At 42.5% G+C, this 20,150-nt stretch overlaps 1 protein-coding gene across 10 annotated transcripts in view; it reads left to right on the top strand.

Moving 5' to 3' along the window:
• THSD7B (thrombospondin type 1 domain containing 7B) overlaps nucleotides 1-20,150 on the top strand; it is a 336,629-nt gene that overhangs the window by 232,025 nt on the left and 84,454 nt on the right. For all 10 annotated transcript variants that reach the window (XR_012044320.1, XR_012044319.1, XR_012044318.1 and 7 more), the window contains one exon: nucleotides 4,164-4,427. Coding sequence is in view for 7 of the 10 variants with exons in the window: in XM_072874423.1 (XP_072730524.1) it covers nucleotides 4,164-4,427 (264 nt within the window). In the remaining 3 variants the exon portion in view is untranslated. The remainder of the gene's footprint in view (nucleotides 1-4,163; nucleotides 4,428-20,150) is intronic.

Raw genomic sequence — 20,150 nt, 5'->3', positions numbered from 1 at the left:
TCCAGGTAGTTCTAAATCCAAATTTGCTTTATGAACATCTGTGACAGTTACAAAACAGTGTGGTCCTACCTATCCCCTTTCTTACTCCATTCTACATCAGACATAGATCCATTCAAGTAAGTGGACCAAAAATGGTTCCCGATATTCAGGTTTTGATGGCTTGTCTCCCCACCCGCACTGCATTTGTGACCAAACACCATCTGGCTCTGCCATGAGCCCTTGCTGCGTTCCCTTCCTCCTGCCGGGAAGGAGCTCCTGGTCTCAGCCCGCTCCCAGCAAAGGCGTCCTGAAAAGCAAGTGGTGAACATGGTGGCAAGCGGGTGGCTGTCCCATCCCACTCGGTGGGTTGCGAGATCACAGAATCACAGAATTGTATAGGTTGGAAAAGACCTTTAAGATCATTGAGTCCAAGCGCAAACCTAACACTACCAAGACCACCACTACACCATGTCCCTTAGCACCTCATCCAGATGTCTTTTAAATACCTCCAGGGATGGGGACTCAACCACTTCCCTGGGCAGCCCCTTCCAATGCTGCACAACCCTTTCGGTGAAGTAGAATTTCCTAATATCCAGTCTAAACCTCCCCTGGTGCAACTTGAGGCCATTTCCTCTCATCCTGTCATTTGTTACCTGGGAGAAGAGACCGACCCCCACCTCTCTACACCCTCCTTTCAGGCAGTTGTAGAGAGCGATAAGGTCTCCCCTCAGCCTCCGCTTCTCCAGGGTAAACAACCCCAGGTCCCTCAGCCACTCCTCATCAGACTTGTGCTCCAGACCCTTCACCAGCTTCGTTGCCCTTCTTTGGACACGCGAGATGGGTGAATCTTTTTGATTCCCCGACTGTTTGTATACTGACAAAGGCCGATCTCTGCTCGGCAGAGCTGTGGGGCTGGTAGAGTCACGACAATGACTCAGAGGAGCAGTCTGGCCAGCAACTTTATTAACTGGCGAATTCAACAAATGGACAAACTTAACGAACTGGCGAGCTCAACAAACGAACAGAGGCGACTTGGCAATGGAGCTATTTTCCAGGCAACCTGTTACAATTTATCCCAAACTTGCATATATTGGAAGAGTAGGGGAAGAGAGAAACGAGAAAAGGAAAGGAGAAGAGAGGAGGAAAGAGAAAGAAAAAGTATCACCACCCTTGGATCCCACGATGACGATGACAGGCGTGGCAATCCTCCGGTGACGGGCACGCTGTTCCCTGGAGAGCATGTCTTTTTTAAGCTAATCCCTGCCTCCAGGTATGTCCCTTCAGGACTTACATGGTTCTTGTTCTAGAAAGTTCTCAATCTTCTGCACAGGCGCTGGGGGAGGGGGGTGGTCGCAAGCCCCTTCCTCAGATCAGTTCTGTGTGACCTCTAGCCATACGTGGTAAGGTCCGTCGGAACCCGGAACCGCGCATCCTCCAACGCGTTCTCCACGTCCCGCTCCCGCTCTCCCCCGTCCCATGCTCACCGACCTGCCGTCGCCATGCAAATAGCGCCGTGCCTCGCCACAATGTTCGCGACATGAACTCTTTCAGTCTCCCACAGTGGCCCAGGTGGTGCCGGGGTGGGGACAGCACACCACCGTAGAGGGCAGCGAGGGAGGACCAAGTCAGACATCGGTTTTGGTTTTACCACGGCTCAAAAGAAGTCCCTGAGGTTAATGCTGACCTGTCTTTGCATAAAACTTCATGCAAATCGGAGCTGGCCAAAAGTCTTGAAGGAGTCTCATCCATGGGAACTCAGTCCAAAGATTTAAGGAAAGTGCAGTTTGGGAAGTACTTCACGCTGTTAAGACTCCTTTGTCTTGGTTTCACCTTTCTGTAAGCGTGCATGAATTGTACCTCCTTGCTCAGCACAGTGTATGTCTATGCTCAAGTGAATTCTTCAGCTTCATTATAAGAGTTCATTAACAATGTCATTTAGTGGGAATCTGCTAATTGTTTGCTAAGTATTTGCTTGCCTCCCACTCAGTTTTTAATAGTATTACTCATTTTACTTTATAAGTAATCATAGACTCTACATGTAAAATTAGTCATTACTTAAGAAGTGAAAGATTTATTACAGAACATATCAAAATTCAAAGTCATTATAATCAAAACACAGTTTTTAGGTAAGTCTTCAGGTAATACAGTCAGTTAATTCACTCTATTATGGATACAATACATTTTTGTAGAAAGATATATTTTTAATGTTTCATATAATTTTTATGCATAGCACATACTACCTGATAATGTATATATTTGTTAGTGTTCAGAAATTTAATTTAAAAAAGAGAGTACTATTTAATTGAAGGTTTTATGTCCTTGAAAATTTTTGCAGTGGTATTTTTAATAGTAATTTCTAAAGCAGTCTGTGAAGATCATAAAAGTATCACCATCACTACTTCTAAAACGACTTCTTTGTGAAGAATATGGGATGAGTGTCACTTTTGCCCTCAAAATAGGGCTTTCACAGCAACTTCATTAGAGGGAAGATTCCTACAAAACAGATGGCAGGGCAAGTTGGAAAAAAAGTGTTGTATCAGTGTGAGATTATTAGCATCCTTACCTGTGTCTGCTGTGCTTCATGTAATAATGGCAAAACATGGCCAAGTCCCAAATTCCCATGTTTACGAATACAATGCAGAACATACAGCTGTACGTATATACTGAGCTTGTGGCTTCTGTCAGCTTGTCAAACATAAAATGCTGGAGATGCCACTAGAGAGCTCCCGATCTATTTAAAGCCTTTTAAAAGACTTTCCTTGAAGTATATGGAGGTCTACCTCTTATACCTTACCTGAATTTGCTCATAAATATATATACATAAACGTACACACACACACAAATATAAACGTGCTGGCACTATTTGATTTCTTTGTGTGTTATCCCCTTGTGCTGGCAAATTTTACATTCCCCAGACCTCTGGAAATACAATTTTGAAAGAGCTGGGGCTTGAAGGACAGTGATATTAAGGGTCTGCAACCGGTGCCCTTCTCTTTGGAGGTACGTGTTTGTATGCAAACGGGTATTGATGACAGCCAGCTTGTGCTCCTGCTGACATGTGGTGAAATGGTTCCAGACTAGAAAGAGGGTTGTTGGGTTATATAACTTAATTTTTGTTTTTAGTATCTTATTTGTGTGCAATACCAAAGAGAAAACGTTTCTTTGGGGATCAAAGCTTTAAAACTTTTTGCAGAAGTATTTTTAGCGTGTCCAAGATCCCCAAGGAACATTTTGAGGATGGGATACAGTTGCAGTTTGTTAGTGAAGATGAATTCTCCCCTTCTGTGCCGATGCCAAATGCAAAGACATTCCTGAGCTCAGCCAGCATAAAGATTGCTCCACGTCGGCAACCCACGCCAAGAAAAGCATTGATTTTATCTTTAGAGGTTGTATACAGACCTTTGTTCCCTTGAGCAGTTGTAGGGATGCAGGGAGCATGAATTCTCTTTACATTACCTCTTCTCGTAGCGGGGACCTCTTCTTGTGCCAGAAGTCCTCTGGGACCAGGGCATGGAGAGTGCAGTTGCAGAAAGCTGTACCGTAGCTTTATTTGAATGCTGCTGCTTCCTGAAGCTACTGAAGGAGCCTTCTTTTAAAACCTGATGAAGGAATAGAGCAAAAGAAAACAATAAACCAACTATAACCATTGAAATGCTTTCCAGCCCTAATAATTTACTGAGGATTATCTTTTCCGTTTTCTTCAAAGCACGGTTTGTGTGCAGAGTGCATCTTTAACTAATTTGTAAAGTAGCCCCAAGGAAGAAGTTGTGGCTAAGGTAGAGTCCTCTGGAAGTTGTCCTGGCAACCATTGATTGTGAGCAAATAGAGACAAAACAATCAATTTGTTTTCATCAGATAATTAGAGAAAAATGATATTATATAAAATTACAAAGCATTTTGTGGGCAGACGGTTCCTAGGGGAAGACTTTGCATTTTGCTCCTTGCCCTACCCATCAAAACAGTATTTCCAAGTTCTCTGGTTGCCCCTGGAGATAAATACATTGTCCTTGCACTCCAGAGCACTGGCAGCAGCTAATAGATGCTTCGGAAACATTCCTGGATATTAACATTCAGATTGTCTTGGTTCTAATGTGTTGAATTCATGCAAGTATAAATAATATGACGTGTTGTTATCAAAAGTAGCAGATGTTAAGCTAACGAACAGATTTCTGTGGTTGGAACAGGGCGAAGCAGAAAGCGAGACAAATGCCAGAATACAGAAGTTTATCCTCAAGTTGAAACAGAGCTGTGCCCCTGCGAGGTGTTTACCTCCCAGCCCCACGGAAATTGGTCCGACTGCATTATCGGAGGAGGTACATCTGAGCCGCGGTTGGGAACGCGATCCCATGGGGACACCAAGGAGTGTGGCGAGGGCGTACGCCTGCGAGCTATTGCCTGTTATGATACGACCGGCAGACTCGTGGAACCATCTCGCTGTAGCAGTTCGGGTAAGGAGATCTAAAAAAGTACACAACACGTGTAAATGGCCCTGATGCTGAGCAGTTATCCACTCAACGGTTCATCTTGGAGCCTGTCATAGGTGTGTACCTGTTTACTTGCTGCATTGAACAGCTTTCACAAGGTTGCCGTTGAGTGTGGAACACCAATCTAATATCTTCTTATCGCTCTTAATACTGAGGTTTTCCTCAGTATAAAGGTCTGCTGGCATTTCTATGATGGAAAGGAAGTAGAAGAGGGTTAAAGTTGGCTACGCTGTCAGAATGCCAGGTGGATTTCTTTTATTTGTATTAAAATCCTATAAAAGTATAAGCTTAGGAGAAGAAGCAACTATATTTCTATCAGCATTTTGTTTTAAGATATTTCCTACTTCAGCTTTTACTTGCTTATAAATTTTTATTCTTTTTCACTAAATTTGGAGGTTCATACAGTTGTTTTCAATGAAGGCATCAGAAATTTTCTTGAGACAATCACATTTAATTACAAAAGCCCTGTGATGTCACCTGCTGTCGCTCACGCCAAGTACACATGACTTCAGCAGCCAGTGGTCTCATCCTTGCAATTTTGTGCCAGTCTCAAGCTCAGATGGATACACGTATATTCCAGTGTCACTGCTTGCTGGGGCTCTGGGCTGTGGTTCTGGCCACTTATGTTTCACATATAATAATTAAGTAGCCTATATCAAACAGAAATAGGGCAGAATTAGAAGTAGAGGAAGCAGGAAATGTCATTCCATCTGGATATTTTTCTCTTAGTTTCCATGGCTTGCAGCTCATAGCAATCATTACGCTATATCAATTTACGGATAAAAGCCCTTATCTTAGGGGCAAATTCTGTACCCATGCCACCCCCAAACCACTAATGCTCTCTGACTTACAGTCAAAAAGCTTAGGACACCACACAAAGTGAGGTAGTAGGTTGGAAGACTTCGTGTGAGCTATATGACGGGGAGGGAGAAATGTCTCAGGAGGAGATTAAGTAATGCACTGGGAACCATTAATGTTCCAGAGTATATAAGGGAGCAGAGAAAGAAGTGGGGCTGCTCTGTGGAGGGTCTTCAGGATGAGGATCAGCAGCCTGAGCCGCATGTAATAAAAGGGAAAAAATCCGCACCCTAATGAAATGATTCAGTCTTGGAGTGAATTTCTCTCGCAGCTGTTGATGGCTGTTCCAGCTGGCTGCACGGATTCATAAAGCAGCTTTCTGTGGTTTGTGTTTCAACAATGTGCTGTTGTACCAATTGATTATGCCTCTGTGGCCCATGAAGGAGGAATGCTATACCTTTCCCCCACAACATTACCTTTTCTTCTGCAAAAAGGGAGCTGTTGGGCTTTGAAAGGTGGGTTTGCCTGTGCCGTGACTGGCTCTTTTGAGAAACTCAGGGTTTTTATCACTATTGAAAAGAGGAGGTTGTCTATGCGTGGGGCTTGAAGCCTGTTTTCCGTCAGTGATATTTATGTGGCATTTTTAATGGTCTGGCTTCTCTTAGGGAGGTAGTAGGGAGTGGTAGCTCAAGGGGATTATTGTTGGCTTTCTTGTCTTCAGCTTTTTATGTGAGCAGAAATGATTGCAACACGACCCTGGCACAGGCTCCACGCCAGAGGCTGCAGGGGTGGTCAGTGCTGTGCAGCAGCGCCCTGTCGTGTGCCCTTCCTCCTGCAGTCTATTCACAGAGGGCTCGGAAGACCCTTAGGTGTGGAAGTGGGATGTAAAGGAGGGGCGAGATATTTCCACCTCCTGGATACCCCTAAGAGTTCCCCTAAGGGCGAACTATTCGTCTCCAGCCAGACCCCTGTTTAATATCCAGGATGTATAAGCTCCTAATTGCAACCCAGTGTTGGACACCTTCTGTTCCCTGCAAGGCGAGCAGGGAAGCAGTGTTGCCTCGGTCTCCAGAGGACATGGATACATGGGTATTTTGGTGACTTTGGGTGTAGAGTGCCCAAAAGTGGGCAGAACGCTCCGTAAGCTCCACTTCCATCGCTTGGGACCTGCCTTCCAACCAGAGCAGTTAAGTGAAGATAAGCCCGATATTTATGGTCTCTAGAGCTGGGAGCCTTCAAAATGCACTTCTGAACACATTATTGAATTAGTGATAGAAACAAATCATTATCCAATTAATAATTAGCAGAATGTTACTCAACCCTAATAGAGAAGAGCAAATTACAGAAGCATGCAGAATTGCTAAGCCCCGAGAAATTATTCATGACAGGTTTTTTTTTAAGCAGCTCAGTTTGTCTTGTTCACAATCAGTATCAGGTGACCTTTTAACATTTGCTAGCTGACCATATTTATGGCTAATTAAGCCATTGCCTTGTACATTGGATGCCAATCGCTGTGATATCTAGGCATTGTTCTTGCTTTATGAGCTGTGGGGGTAAGCGTGTTCCTCTTTCTTTTGGGTCTTCTGACTTCTCCTTGTTTCCTGCTCTTTTCCTTTTTCAGGACAGTGCTGCTCTTTCCTTTGAACCAGGACAAAAGTGAGAAGTTGTAAGACTTAGACCTCAGTTCTTTGCTGGGTCCTTTTGAAGAACTTTTACAAAACGTAGAAAGACAGATGTAAGGATGTAAACTTTGCCTTAGAAGTAGATTTAAGTTTGTCCCAGACTTGATAATGCCATGAGTACAAGGTATAGGACAATAAAAATGGTATAGAATAGACTAGGTCGGTTTGTAGCTTTTCTAGAGAGCAAACGTTGGGCTCTTGCCTTCTTGCAGCAATGACTTTCACTTTCCCTGACTGAGACGTGGTTGTGGAACTTACCACTTCAGTAGGGTTTAGTTCACTCGTGTCAATGTGACTTATTATGTGACTGTATCATAGTTATCAAGTGAATGTACTGTGAGTTTGAGTCTAATGTAGAAATTAATCACTGCTCAGAGGGGTTCAGGGTCTGAGGCCCTGATCTTACGCTGAGTTTTGTGAGCAATTCTGCATTTGTAACTTGGGGGGGGGGGAACCAAATCAAAAAAACCACTAAAGTCTGTTCATCTGTGTTTGTCAGCCGTCTAGACTCCAACTCTCCTAAGCCTATTATCTGCAAATGTATTAATTCTTTAAGCATACCTTCTCAACAGGAAATGGATTTTCTCCCCATTGGTGTAGTTACCGCATACAGAGTATTGCAAGGTCCAAAACCAGTGAAGACACAAGCATTCCAGCTGTGCCTTAATGGCAATGCACTGCTGGCTTGCTTGGTGTCTGCAGTTCTTCTGTCAGGACCGAAGACCTGGGCTGGAGGGACCTCTGCCCTGACCCAGCACAGCTGAGCACAGCTTTGGGTCAACTCTAGCAGGTACACAGCTCACACCTTGACTAATTTACCTCTCCTCACTGCAATTTAATGTTGGGTTAGCTCATGGTCGTTAGCTATGACAAGCTTAAAAATACAAATTCCAGACTTTTCTGAATTTTATCCTGTTCTACACCAAACCTTTTATCTGATGTCCAGAAAAAACCCACTGTAGCTTTTTTTCATGCTTGCCTTTTGTGATTAGTCTACTGCTTTATTTTAGTGGTGTTGTCATTTTCCTTGATCACCCATTCAATAAGCTCAAGAAATGAGTGACCCGCGGTTTCCAAATTGAGCTAATTCTTTTTTCCTGGATTTGGTTCAGTCTTCTTTTCCTTCCTTTAATTTGGAAATGCACTTATGAAATTATGGATAGAGGTAACTATCTCTAACTACATTACAAACATGTAATTGATAATTTGCCTCAGTCTTCCCATCAGAAGACTGGATTATGTTGTGTTCAGCTCACTGCTAGTCCAGAGGGTCTCCGTTCTCTGGCTGGTGTTTGGAGCATCCTCTTTGGACATGAAATTTTCCTCTTAATTGCAGTTCATCTGCTTCTCAATCTGTCATCCAAGTTCCTCGTACTATTTTTGAATTTCCACCTTCTTTGTTTTGAATTATTTCATGTAGTTCCTTTGCCTCTCTTTTTTGTGTGCTGTGCCAACAGGGTTTTTTTTAATCTTGGAGGAACATAGGGTGCCTCATCTGTTCCAAATCAAAGGCTGGAGATTTCTGTGCTCTTGCACAGAGGTTCTGCTTTTGATCTGATGGGCAATTTATGGAAAGCAGGAATTTATGAAGAGCGCTTATACTATTCAAATTCTGCTGTGCTCGCAACAACAGGAACCTGGAAGAAAGACACAACAGACAAATAGATCCTGGCTTTAAATCACAGAGCGGTTAGTTTCAACCTACAGTCACCTTAAAAAGCTTTAATTATCTCTAAATTTATGAAGGGCACGGCAGGGATGCTCACATACCTCCTTCTTCTCAGCAGTGGAGTGTTTTGTTGTACATGGTTTAGTTGCGGGTGGACAAATCAAAGAGGACTGGGGTTGCTCAGAGGGTTCCCCGGCACCTGCTGATGCAGGGGGGTCACTCGGTTCCTCCCAGTCAGGTTGATGTGACGCTGCTGGGTGGAATACTGCTGGCAAGGCCACTCCTTGAAAACATCAGCTTTCATCCTGAACGGCTGGGATTAGCAAACAGATGCACCAAGAGGAGTTAAAAATTTTGGTGATGTGAAAACTCATCGTTTTTGTGGTTGGTGGAGGGATGTTCCCTGCTCCGAGGCATGTCAGGGCAACGTGTGGCAGCAGTGACAGTGCTGCTTCTGTCCTGATGAGCGATGTCCCCAGTGTTGAGAGATTTAGGACAGTATGCAAAGGTCATGGATCAGGAATTTCAACTCCTACTGCTGGAAACCAGGTAGTATCAAGTCTCATGAAGTTTGATTTTCTGAAAGGTCAGCCCAGAGTAGTGCTGTATTTCTACCCGGGGCATTCCTCTGGGGTTTACGCTCCCGTTATGTGAAAATCCTGGCCACCAGCTTGATAGACATTGCATGACCTACCTGTGAATTAACACAAGGACCTGCTCTGAAACCCTGTGGTGTGTGAATCCCTGCACTGTCATCTTAGGAGAAAATGACCCGTTTTCAGGTAGCTTTTAATCACTAGATTTTAATAATCTTTCTGCAAAATTATATTTGTGTATGTCAGAAGACTGTAGGCAGAGCTTAATAGGTTAAAGAAATGTGACCCAAGTTTATGGTGGCCTGATAGCAAAACTTACCTTTCCTACAAGGTAGCAATTTTGGAAAAAAAAAGCTATATTGAGTTACATGCCTGTTTAATTTTGAAAGCTATTCTGGCATTTACTGCGGTATACATTTTCCCATATCTGGTAAATTTTATTTTGAAAAATGAAATTGTTGCAGAAATCCCCGATTTTGTTTTGAAAATCTTCAGAAATAGATACTTCCACCTATGTTTTTGAAAATATTCTTAAGCATTTAATTTCATTCTTAGTCTAAATGAAATTGTATATTGAAATTTCATTTTTTAGCATGAACCATTAATTCCAGAATCCAAGCAGTTTTAGTTTTAGGTGGTTTCTATACTTCCATAAACAGCATGCCACAAACATCTTACGAATGAGGCCTCATTCTTCACAGCCTCATTTCTTTTACAAGGAAGATGGGCACCCTGCCTAGGCTGTCCTCTTCCCAGCTCCAGACCCCACACGTGACAGCCGTGGGATGCCTCCTTCTCCCTCAAAGTATGGGAGTAGTAGGTGGTCTTGGCACCGTTGGTTAATGATAACATGTAGACCCCGTGTTCAGACTACCCTACCCTTCTTTTGGCATTTGGGTTTAATTGAATATTCCAATAGTCCTGTTTCTGTGGTTTCCCCTGTGTGTCTCGGTAGTATGTCTCTCTGTGGCCTTTTTATTACAGAAAAATGACTGTATTACTTACCAGGACAAAGCTTTTCAAAGACTGCTTGAGGAGGAAGTTTCAGCTAAAAATTCACTTTATTTTCTGCCCATCCCATCGCCTGGCATGGGAATTAAGGCTGGGTTTGGATCACGGGTGGCCAAAAGGTGTTGCCAGCTGCAGACGGGGCTGTCCTACCTTCATGTCCCCACTTCATGACTCTTCAAAACCACTGTCACCTTTGACTAGTTTTTCTGCTATCTCAAAGCTAAATAGCTTCTAAATTTAGCCCTGAAATCCCGGCTGGGTTCTCCTTTGGACCTCTCTCCAACGTTTCTGCACATCTCCTTGGGTGTGCAATGACACTCTTAATTACAGCTGTGGCTGCCAGGGGAGCTGTAAGCACAGAAGCAGAGCCCATAAAGGGCCTGCCCTCCATCTCTTGTTTGACTACAGGATTTTTACATTTTGCTGTCAAATGCTCAAAGAACATTGATTTATTCCCTATCTTTTCCTTTTCTTTTTTCCAAAATCTATTTGCCATAAGAAAATTCGTTCTTCCCTCCTGGATGTTAAAAGACTTATCAAATGAAATTGGATCACAAGACAACTATTCAGACATTGCTGTTCTCTCTGTTTTTCTGGCAACAGAATCAAAGGTAAACAGCCATCAAAAAAGTTATTTCTGAATGGGTCAAACTGCCTATCAAAGCAGCTTATTTAAAGCAAGGTAAGACTTCCCCTGAGGCATTAGTACGTAGAAATGCACGTTCTTCTAGTTCTTTATCTTCTTACAGAAAGCAAGTGTGCATCTTATGAGGGAATATTTAGAGGATTAGGTATTTGAGCAGCATCCTCTGTAGGTGCTGCATTTAGTCATAGCGATGTCTGTTGTGTTACTCCTTGGCTCCAAATATAAATCTTTATAGCATGTCTTTTTCCCCAAATTTCTTTTATGCTTTTTGCTGCATTCTATAAAATGACCCTTTTGAAGAGGCAGCAGTACCAGACTATGCGAAGGAATGATTTTTTTTACTAACCTCAAACAGGCTTTCTTGGGTTTGATGATCACCATCGGCCTCCACTTGCTGGACCCACCTTTGCTCATGTCCGTGCCTTTTGTTTCTATTATTAGGCTCAGTCAGTTTTTCTGTTTTTGACAGGTTGATTAAAGCTCTTCCATGGGAGTTGGGAATGTTTTTAGTGTACGGATAGTAACTCGGTGTAGACATAGTCAATCGGAAGTTTAGGAGAGCTTTGATAGCAAGTTAATGCACTGGGTGACCTACTGCCCTGATTTCTGCAGTAGGTTACAGTAAGAGTATCTCTTTGAAATGTGGCCCATCTCTTTGGCCTTAATAATGCGTTTGTCACCAATACAGCCTGTTATGAAGCAAGGTTCTAATAAAATATTACCATATAAAGATAGATTTAGAATTAACATGTTTCTCTCCCTATGTGTGATTCCATTTAGTATGTTATATTGGAAGTATGAAGAAATACCATTTTAGCCTAAACCTTTTCATGAATTATGTACTCTGGTGTTCAGACCTCTACACTTTTCCTGCTCATGGAGAACTTCATGATACCTTTGAGACATGTGTAGCTGTACTACACATGTACGTGAGGTACAAGTGACATGTACTGGTGGTAGTTCACAGGATTCCTCTCGTGTCTTACGTGGGTTTTTTTCCAATGTTTTTCACCTTGATTGCCTTTTATACAGCTGTGATGAGCAGGACTTTCAGGCAAATAAATGGATGACAATTTTTTAAATGGAAAGTCACAGTTTCATATCTGTTCCGCTGGTGGGGAGCCCTGTGCCAGCTGGACATAGTAGGTGTTTTAGTGGATTTCAGTGAGAGTTAAAGGGTTTCACATCTGACATATTCTGAAGATCTTCAGAAGCAGCATCATGTGTTTCTGCTTGTATGGAACAAGAGTCCTACAAAAATAAGAATTCCAGTTTTTGCATATAGGCCAGCGTCTGAATAAAATGAGCTGACTGCCTGAGCAGCAATGAGTTTGCTAGAGCACTGCATACAGGGATAAAGTTAGCATGACAGGGGGAGGTGGGCACGTAGTGGATGTCTTTTAAGGTGCCTGATGTAGTCTGCTTGATCAAAGAGTTTGGGAGACCAACTCAGAAACATAGCAACAGCTGAATTTAGAAGATTTGAGGAAATGAGCCTGAATTAGGAAACATGGATAAAATTAAACTTCAGCTTGGTCTGCTCTAAGGATTATCGTAATGATATTGATGAGTACCTGAGGATTTATCCTACCTTAGTCTGTTCCTGGGTCTGAGATATACTTTGAAATCTCTCTGTCCTCCAAGGTTTGCAAATGAGGATGGCGTAAATTAAATCACTGAGAGCTTGGTTTGCAAAACTTCTGATATCCCTCACTACAGACAGAGGTTCCCTCTGTGAAATCTTGGATCTCATTTGTATTTGGTAACGTGGAGGAGTGAGCATTAAAAATCGTATTATTCAACAAGATTGCATTGCTTTCTGCTTCTGTCTGAATTCATTGAAGTCCCCCAGCAGAGCAGACTGAACTACACAACCAGAGTCATGCTGCAAAATTGAAACAAAAGTCTAGCAGGAATTCAGTACATCAGTACTCTGTGCTGGGGCCTGCCAACGTCACAAAAATGTCCTATTTCCATCTCAAGGTTTTCCATCATCTAAATGAGTTGTGCTGCTCTCCCCATGCCTAAGCTGTGGAAAACCAGGACTGTTCCCTTTCTTAAAATCCTGTTTCCATCAGATGTTTTTTTATAGTACAGCTTGCTTTAAGAAGGTCAGATGCCTTTGTATCCCTGCCTCTGTATCAAAGGGACCTCTAATAGCAGAAATAAAACTCCTTATCTGAGCAGGCTGGACCTCGCAGCAGCTACCTGGCATCCAGAAAAGCGCTCACAGATCTTCCTAATGTCCGTAATGGTTAGTGGCATCTTTAAAACAGTGCCAGTATAATTAAAGCGTGTAGTTAGGTTTCTCGTTTAGTGTTGACGAGATGGGAAGGAGTTGAGGCAGTGTATTGATTTAAATGTATTGATCTGAGGGGTTACTGTGTCACTCACCTCCCGCGATGGCGGGGAGGGAGGCTGCGGAGGTCACTGCGGGCTTAGAAGCTTCTCCCTGTCTTCTCAGTGCCTGGTGACCTGCTCTTGAACAGAAGCCCTTACACGTGGTAATACCTCTCGAGTTTGTAAATTAAAGTACTAGGAATGTACATTTAAAGAAAAAAAAAAAAGGTTTTTTTCATGTTGTTATGAGCCTTTTTGATAAAATTAACTGTGCATGGATCTAATTGCTTTGTGTTCCTTTCTTCTGCAGAGTCATCTGGTGGTTTATTTTGTCTGAAATAAGAGCAGTATTATAATGCACAATACTCACTGATTATCAAGATACAAGGAAATGCATCAGCGTTTCCCATTCTGTAAAATGGAAACCGTCGCATTGTTGTCCGAGGGAAGTTGTCTAAATGAGGCTTGTCTGTGCCTTGGGGTCTCAGCTTGGCAGCTGAAATGAGGTGGCATATTGTCTTGACAGTGCCTAATGTCATATCTTTGGAAACTGGCAGAAAGGTGCTCTCTGCGGAGGGCCCCAAACTCTGAAATTGAGTTTCTTAGCGTGCTCCAGCAGAGCCCGAAACCATTGACCTTCAGGCCACATATGATTTACTGATGGGGGCAGATATTTTTGGTGACGTTTGGCCGCAGCTTTCTCCCAGTGATGGACCCTTGGCTCTGGAAGTTGCTTCCCACCTTGTCCAAATTGCCCAAGTCTATATTGATCTTCGGAGTGCTCTGCAATGTACATCTGTTTGCAGAGGTACTGTGCAATTGGGCCTCTGGGAGAAGTCAGATGTAGGAGAAAGAGGGGAATTTGACGGTCTGTGGACAGTTTAATTTTGTCTTTGTGATGTATTGTGGAAGCGTGTTCAGCCTTTAAAAAAAGCCTTATTTTATTATATAAATCTCATAATAATAATAAAAAATAAACACAATCTGAGGTTTGTTTTAAAAATCTGCTAAATTGAGTAGCCTGAGGAACCTATATGCTAAACAATTCATAATAAAGTACAGTAGGATGACTTTCTTTCCTGGTGTACAGAGGATGAGGACACCGATAAAGAATAAAAAGCTACTTAGTTTTGTTTGGATGAAGCAGATGATTCTCCCAGTGGCAGGATGATGAGCAAAGTATATAGAAAAACACAGCGGAGCTACTACCCTAACTGCTCTTGATCCCAGAGGATGATTTTTTTGAGTAAGGAATTTCTTAAGATGTCAGAGCTCCCAAGCAGCTGGCCCAGCCCTTCACTGCGTGGGAGCAGCCCCAGGAGGAGGGGGAATCATTTCCACAGCTGGTTTTGGAGCCCAGACAGGTTTGAGCAGTGGATTTCTGCCTGTCTGCATCGAAAGTTCCCTGCGAGACGAATGTATGCTGTGAAGTCCTATTTATTTGCACTCAGAAGGCAGCAGACGAGTCTCTCTTCTCCGGAAGAGTTCTCAGCTTGTTCTGCAATCTGTTAGAAGGAATGTGCTAATTAATGGAGATTTCCTTATTTAGTTAAAAGTTTAAATATATCAACTATTATGGTTTGTATGTGACTCAAAGTGTAAGCTTGCAAGTTCTTTAAGGGAGAAAACTGTAATGCAAAATCAAAAGAAATTAGGAATCATAATGCAAAGTCAGCATCAACCCAACTGTCTCGTCAGGATTTCTAGAGACTGTGAAATGGAGCAATAAATCCAGCCTTTGGATGAATTTCAGTAACAATAATGTTGAGTTAAACTTAGCAGCATTTTTTACAAGTCCTCTTTGGTCTATTTAGAATCTATAATCAGTCTGCTAGGAGATAATGAGAGCATGTGCCTCTGTTGAGAACAGCAAGTGGGAGTAAATTAGCCAAGGGGGTCCCTTATTTGAGCTTTGCAAAATATTTGATGTAAAAGTTATTTTTGCTGGGTTTTTTGGTTGTGCATTTACTGAATGTATTCATTAGATTATCTCTTAAATTTGCCAGCTACCAAACTAATAATACATGAAATCTCTCAAATCCTTACACATTAAAAAAAAAAAAAAAAAATTGTTCCATGGCAATATTACATCCTTTTCAGATGCAGCTGAAGTTGTTAGCAACTTTAAGACTCCCAGACTTACTCTGCTTAGTTTCCTTCAGTTAATAATGTTCTCCCTTGAGATAGGATTTAAACGTTTGGACCTGGATTGCTTAGGACGAGGTGCTCCCCTTGTAGCTCACAAGCTTCTGAAGCTTTCGGTCATGCTGTGTGGCCCATGGCCCGTGGTGCCTTATCCGCGGCACGTTGGGAAAGCCACAACTGTAGAGCTGTGATCAGCTGGAAGAGTTAGTCTCTTCACTGCAGTCTGTGCTCAACGCTGAGTTTTAACCTGAGTTAAAAGATGAGGTTTGCTTTGTAGGAGATCCCAAAGCTTCAGTGGAGCAGAATCTGGCCCACCGAGTGCCGTGGCCCAAGTCTCCCTTATAAAGTCTTTAGCTATTAGACTTTTAGCACCACATGGATTTACTGGCGTTATTCTACATATTTCACAGTCAGTAGCCAAATGAATGTAAATATTAATTGCAAAATGAATACATTTTTTTTTCTCTACCATTGGTCTGTGTAATTAGAAACATTTCTTCTATGTCACTGTCCACTCTGCTGCTGCCTTGTTTGTTAAAGGGTGATCTCTTTTATCCTGTTGACTCCAAGGGAAATTACTGCTGTTATTCCCAGTGGCAGTTGTGGTGATGCACAGAATTGTCCCTCTCATAGTAATGACCTTGAGTTTTATGAAGCACCTCAAGGTTTACTAACAAGGGTAGAACCGCTAGAAGTTTGTTAATTGAAATGATGAAATATGTTAGAGAGGATACAAATGAGTTTAAAGCCAATTCAATTAGAAGTGCATCTGTTTCCAAAGCTGCTGGAGAAATGTTGTTTATTTTCGAATCACTTTTAAGTTAGCCTCTCGGAATCCTGTTGGCACTGTTGTTTAACGCTGTGTGCAGACCTTACACCCACAGCAAATTTATCATTTGGAGGTGCAACAATCAGGTGGATGCCAGTGTCTTATGTTAGCTTGTAAACCTACTAATCGCCTGCTTCTCCCACCACGATCCGTTTGCAAATATAGAGGGGGACACGGAAGGACACTGCAGTCCCTCGCCGGCTGTGCCTGGTGCGGTATGTACGGCGTCTTGGGTAGGTGGGAAAGAAATTGTGCTACTGCAAAACTCCCCCACGGCACCGCAGTGCAATCCACAGCCTCTTCGTGCTTCTGTGCCGCTGCCGCCCACCAGCCCATCATCCAGCTGCCTCCTATTGCCTTGGCTCTTTTGGGTTGCACAGCAAAAATGAGACAAGAATAACAGTTTTCACACCACGTATTTGAGCCTTTGCCTCTGACACCCACCAGACCGTCATCCTCGCTTTATTCATCTACCTGCTATTGCTTTGTCTCGGGCTGCACAGAAGAAATGAGACAAGAGTAACGGTTGCTACATCGTGTGTTTGAGCCTTCCCAGTACATCCTGTGTAATCTGTGGGTGCTTTGCTTATTATAGACACTTTAGGGAAGAGACTCCATTTGTGGCTTGTAGAGCAACAAGCACATTGTTCTTAATGAATAAATAATAGTAAAATGAGCTGTGCAGCCTAGGTAAATGCATTTGTTCATCCCATTACGTTGTCAGTGTCTCAGTAGTAAAGCAATAGCACTTAAACATAGAAAAGGCTTATTTGGTCATCCAGCTCAATTTTTCCTGTCAATTCCAGACTATTCCCAGTAGTACGTTTCAAAGTGCCTACATAAATATCTCATGCGCTGGTGTTTTGGTCTCCACCTCCTGCGATATCTGTGTTTGCAGGTCCAGCTCTGTGGTCTTCAGGAGGCTGCTGTTGGTTCAGGTAGCACAGACGCTCTCATTTGTTGCTTTTAAATTAAATGAGCTTTAGTTTAGCAGTATTTGAGGGTTTTGAGGAATAAAAAAAGAGGTTAAAGGAAGCTTCAGGAATTAATATAAGAACATGTGGAAAGCAGGCTGAGCAGGGCTGAGGAGAAGGAAACTCAGCGTTGAGGAAACGCCACGAATTTTTGGTACCAGGTCCTGCAGAGGAAAGAAGAATGGGGAATGTGATGGATGAGTGAGATGTTTGAGGATGACACTGACAAAACCAGCTGAGTAAACTCCTTGCGTAAACAACCTTGAGTTAGTCTCCCCATGCTGAGCAGCAGTAACTTAGAAATGTGTTTATGCTGTTTCCTTTATTCATATTCTGTTATGGTAAGAAGTATTTCTCTGGATAATAGCCTGAATGTGGAATTCTTTATTAATAGATTGTTTTAATAACATATCTCCCTTATTACTTTTTGTTTTTGTTTTGTATTATGCACCATGCCAATGCTACAAGTTTTCTAGGAATGCCAATACTAGGATTATTGTGGGTATCCAAACTGAAGTCTTTTCAGCCCCCTGACAATGGCAAGCCATTGCTTGGCTCCTACAGAGAAAAACAAATATCCCGTTCTCACAGGCAATGGATGAGCAGAGTACAACATTATTTACTAGTTTCTCATAAAAAGATAGCCATAAAGGCATTCTCTGTCATAGCAGAGAGGATGTATCACATAAAGATTTTTGGAGGAAAATTTGTGTTGAATGAAATCTTTGATCCATGGGTATCTTGGCATAGGATTAACCTCAAGTGATTGACAGAAGAAATATTGGCAGCCTGTGAGAAGAGCTTGAAAGAAAGTTATGGTCCTATTTTGATTCTGTAGCATTGTTCAATATGGAGAATTGGCTTCCTCTGGGCAGTATGGTAATTTAATGCTCTATTACCTGGCCATTATTTGTTGATACTTAATGTAATTTAGAAATATGGCTGAGGAAACTCAAAAAGTAATGAGCTGGCCTCTTAGCAACAGGATGTCTTTAGAAATTCTGTGGTTCACCGAGGGACCCCCACACCACTTCTCTGGGATGAAACAGAATAGGTTTCTTTAGTTTTGTTTATTATAACTTTTCCTTTCTCTTCCTTATACTTCTTTTTTGTATTATATTTCTTTTTTTGTCTTATATTTCTTTTTAATATAGAGGTAGGTCTTGAACTGCCAAAAGGCTTAGCCCATTTTGCCTTCACTGATAAGTTGATAACCCCTCTGTCTAACCCTACTTTGAAACAAGGCACTTTCTTTGTTTCTGTTGAGAGTTAATTACCTAGGCTGTCACACAGCCCAAGGAAAAATGATATTTTGTGCGGTGGTAGAACAGAACTCTTTGGAGAACTGCCTAAGAAATGCTTCTCATAAATCTATCATGAGAAAATTTCTTTTACTTATCATAATGTGTTATGAATTGCTTTGAGTGGCAACCTAAGCAAGTGGAATAGAATATTAGTGGGATATTTGGGAGTTTCATTTGGGGGAAGAAAGCGAGTCTGTTTTGGAAATATTTGTATATGTGTGTGCATGGGGTGTAATCTCACGTGAGAATACAAAACATGCAAAGTTGAAATATCTCAAACACGTGAACACCACTGTAATGGATTGGGTAGGAAATAATTGAGATACCCAATTCCAGTGGCTGTGGAGCTGCAAATGAAAAGGCAACACAACGTAAGAGGTAGCAGAGTAAACCAGAGCCCAGCATATGGGGACAGTTCTGCAGCTTTAGGGAAGAGTTACAGCCTGAGTTACCGGGGAGAAATGATTGCAGCTGTCAGGCTACGGGGTGGCCGCCGTAAAAGAAGAGGGAACAGTACCATCACGAAGGAAAAAGAGAGAAGAAATAGAGCACCATTGAACTGAAGGAGGGAACTACTGTTGTTTCTAGCATTTTTTAAGGCATTGTTTACAAAAACAACATCGGTATTTCTTGTACTTCTAGAAGGAGGATATTTTCCGGTGGGGGATGCCCAAATAAGTCTGAAACCTTTCTTGGTATTGACGTCAGCATGAAGACCAGGGGGAGGCAACATATTGCTGCTGTGGGTGTAACGCAGTCCTGGTTTGGAGTCGGCAGCAGTTTCAGACACGGCAGAGCCGGTAAATCTAGCTCCAGGCCAGAACAATCTCCGTGCCTCTGCCTCGGTGTTTCCCGGTTGTCTAGGGCTGTTGTCTGGGGGTTTTGGGGGGAAGCTGCTTCGGGGTTTCTGGAGGGTTTTTTCCCTTCTGCTGCAGTGACTGTCACCTTGATAGAGAGTGGGGAAACCCTTAAAAGTAATTGAATGAGCTAATTTGGTATTCTGTAGGTAAGGAATACAGAGGGAGTGTTAGTGTGATGAAAACCAAACAGAAAGAAAGGGCATAAAAATGAGAAACATCAGAAATATGGTAGGGTTGAAATTCAGTTATTTTTGTGACCATCATTGCCAGAGCTGTTGGAGGGCTGAAGCCGCCTGTATTGAAGGCTGATCTTAGCAGCCACTGACTTTCATGGTCTAACATGAAATCTCTTTTTTGCTTAAATTAAAATAGTACATACAGACATGACAAGCAGGTAACAGAAACTCAAGGAGAACAAATGCAGCATGGTAAGCAGGAAGGTACAGGAGCTATTTCACACTGCAACCCGAGACTGGTGCCAGTAATTCCCTGGAGACGCCGAGGGTTCGGCCACCCTCCACTGCCTTTCTGCATACTAGGAGCTCCACAGCCAGTGCTGGGCTCTGCAAAATCTCTCTTCCCATATGCCAGCTCCTAAACCAGCTGTGGGGTTGTGCCTGTATGGAGGAACCTTGTTTTTTTCCCTGAGAAACCCTGTTGGGTTTTAATTCAGTAAGGTGTTGGTCCTGCAGATGTCCGGTATTCTGATTTTAAGAGGTGGTGATCTTGGGAGGACTTTTATGTCAAGCCAGGTTAAGGTGAAAGCAAAGCTTTATAATGCCATTTATGAAACGCAGAATAGTCGAAACGGTTGGAAAGATGTATAAAAAGAA

This window comes from Ciconia boyciana, chromosome 10 (genome assembly GCF_034638445.1).
Source record: "Ciconia boyciana chromosome 10, ASM3463844v1, whole genome shotgun sequence".
Taxonomy (NCBI): Eukaryota; Metazoa; Chordata; class Aves; order Ciconiiformes; family Ciconiidae; genus Ciconia; species Ciconia boyciana.
This window is presented reverse-complemented; position numbering and strand designations above follow the sequence as displayed.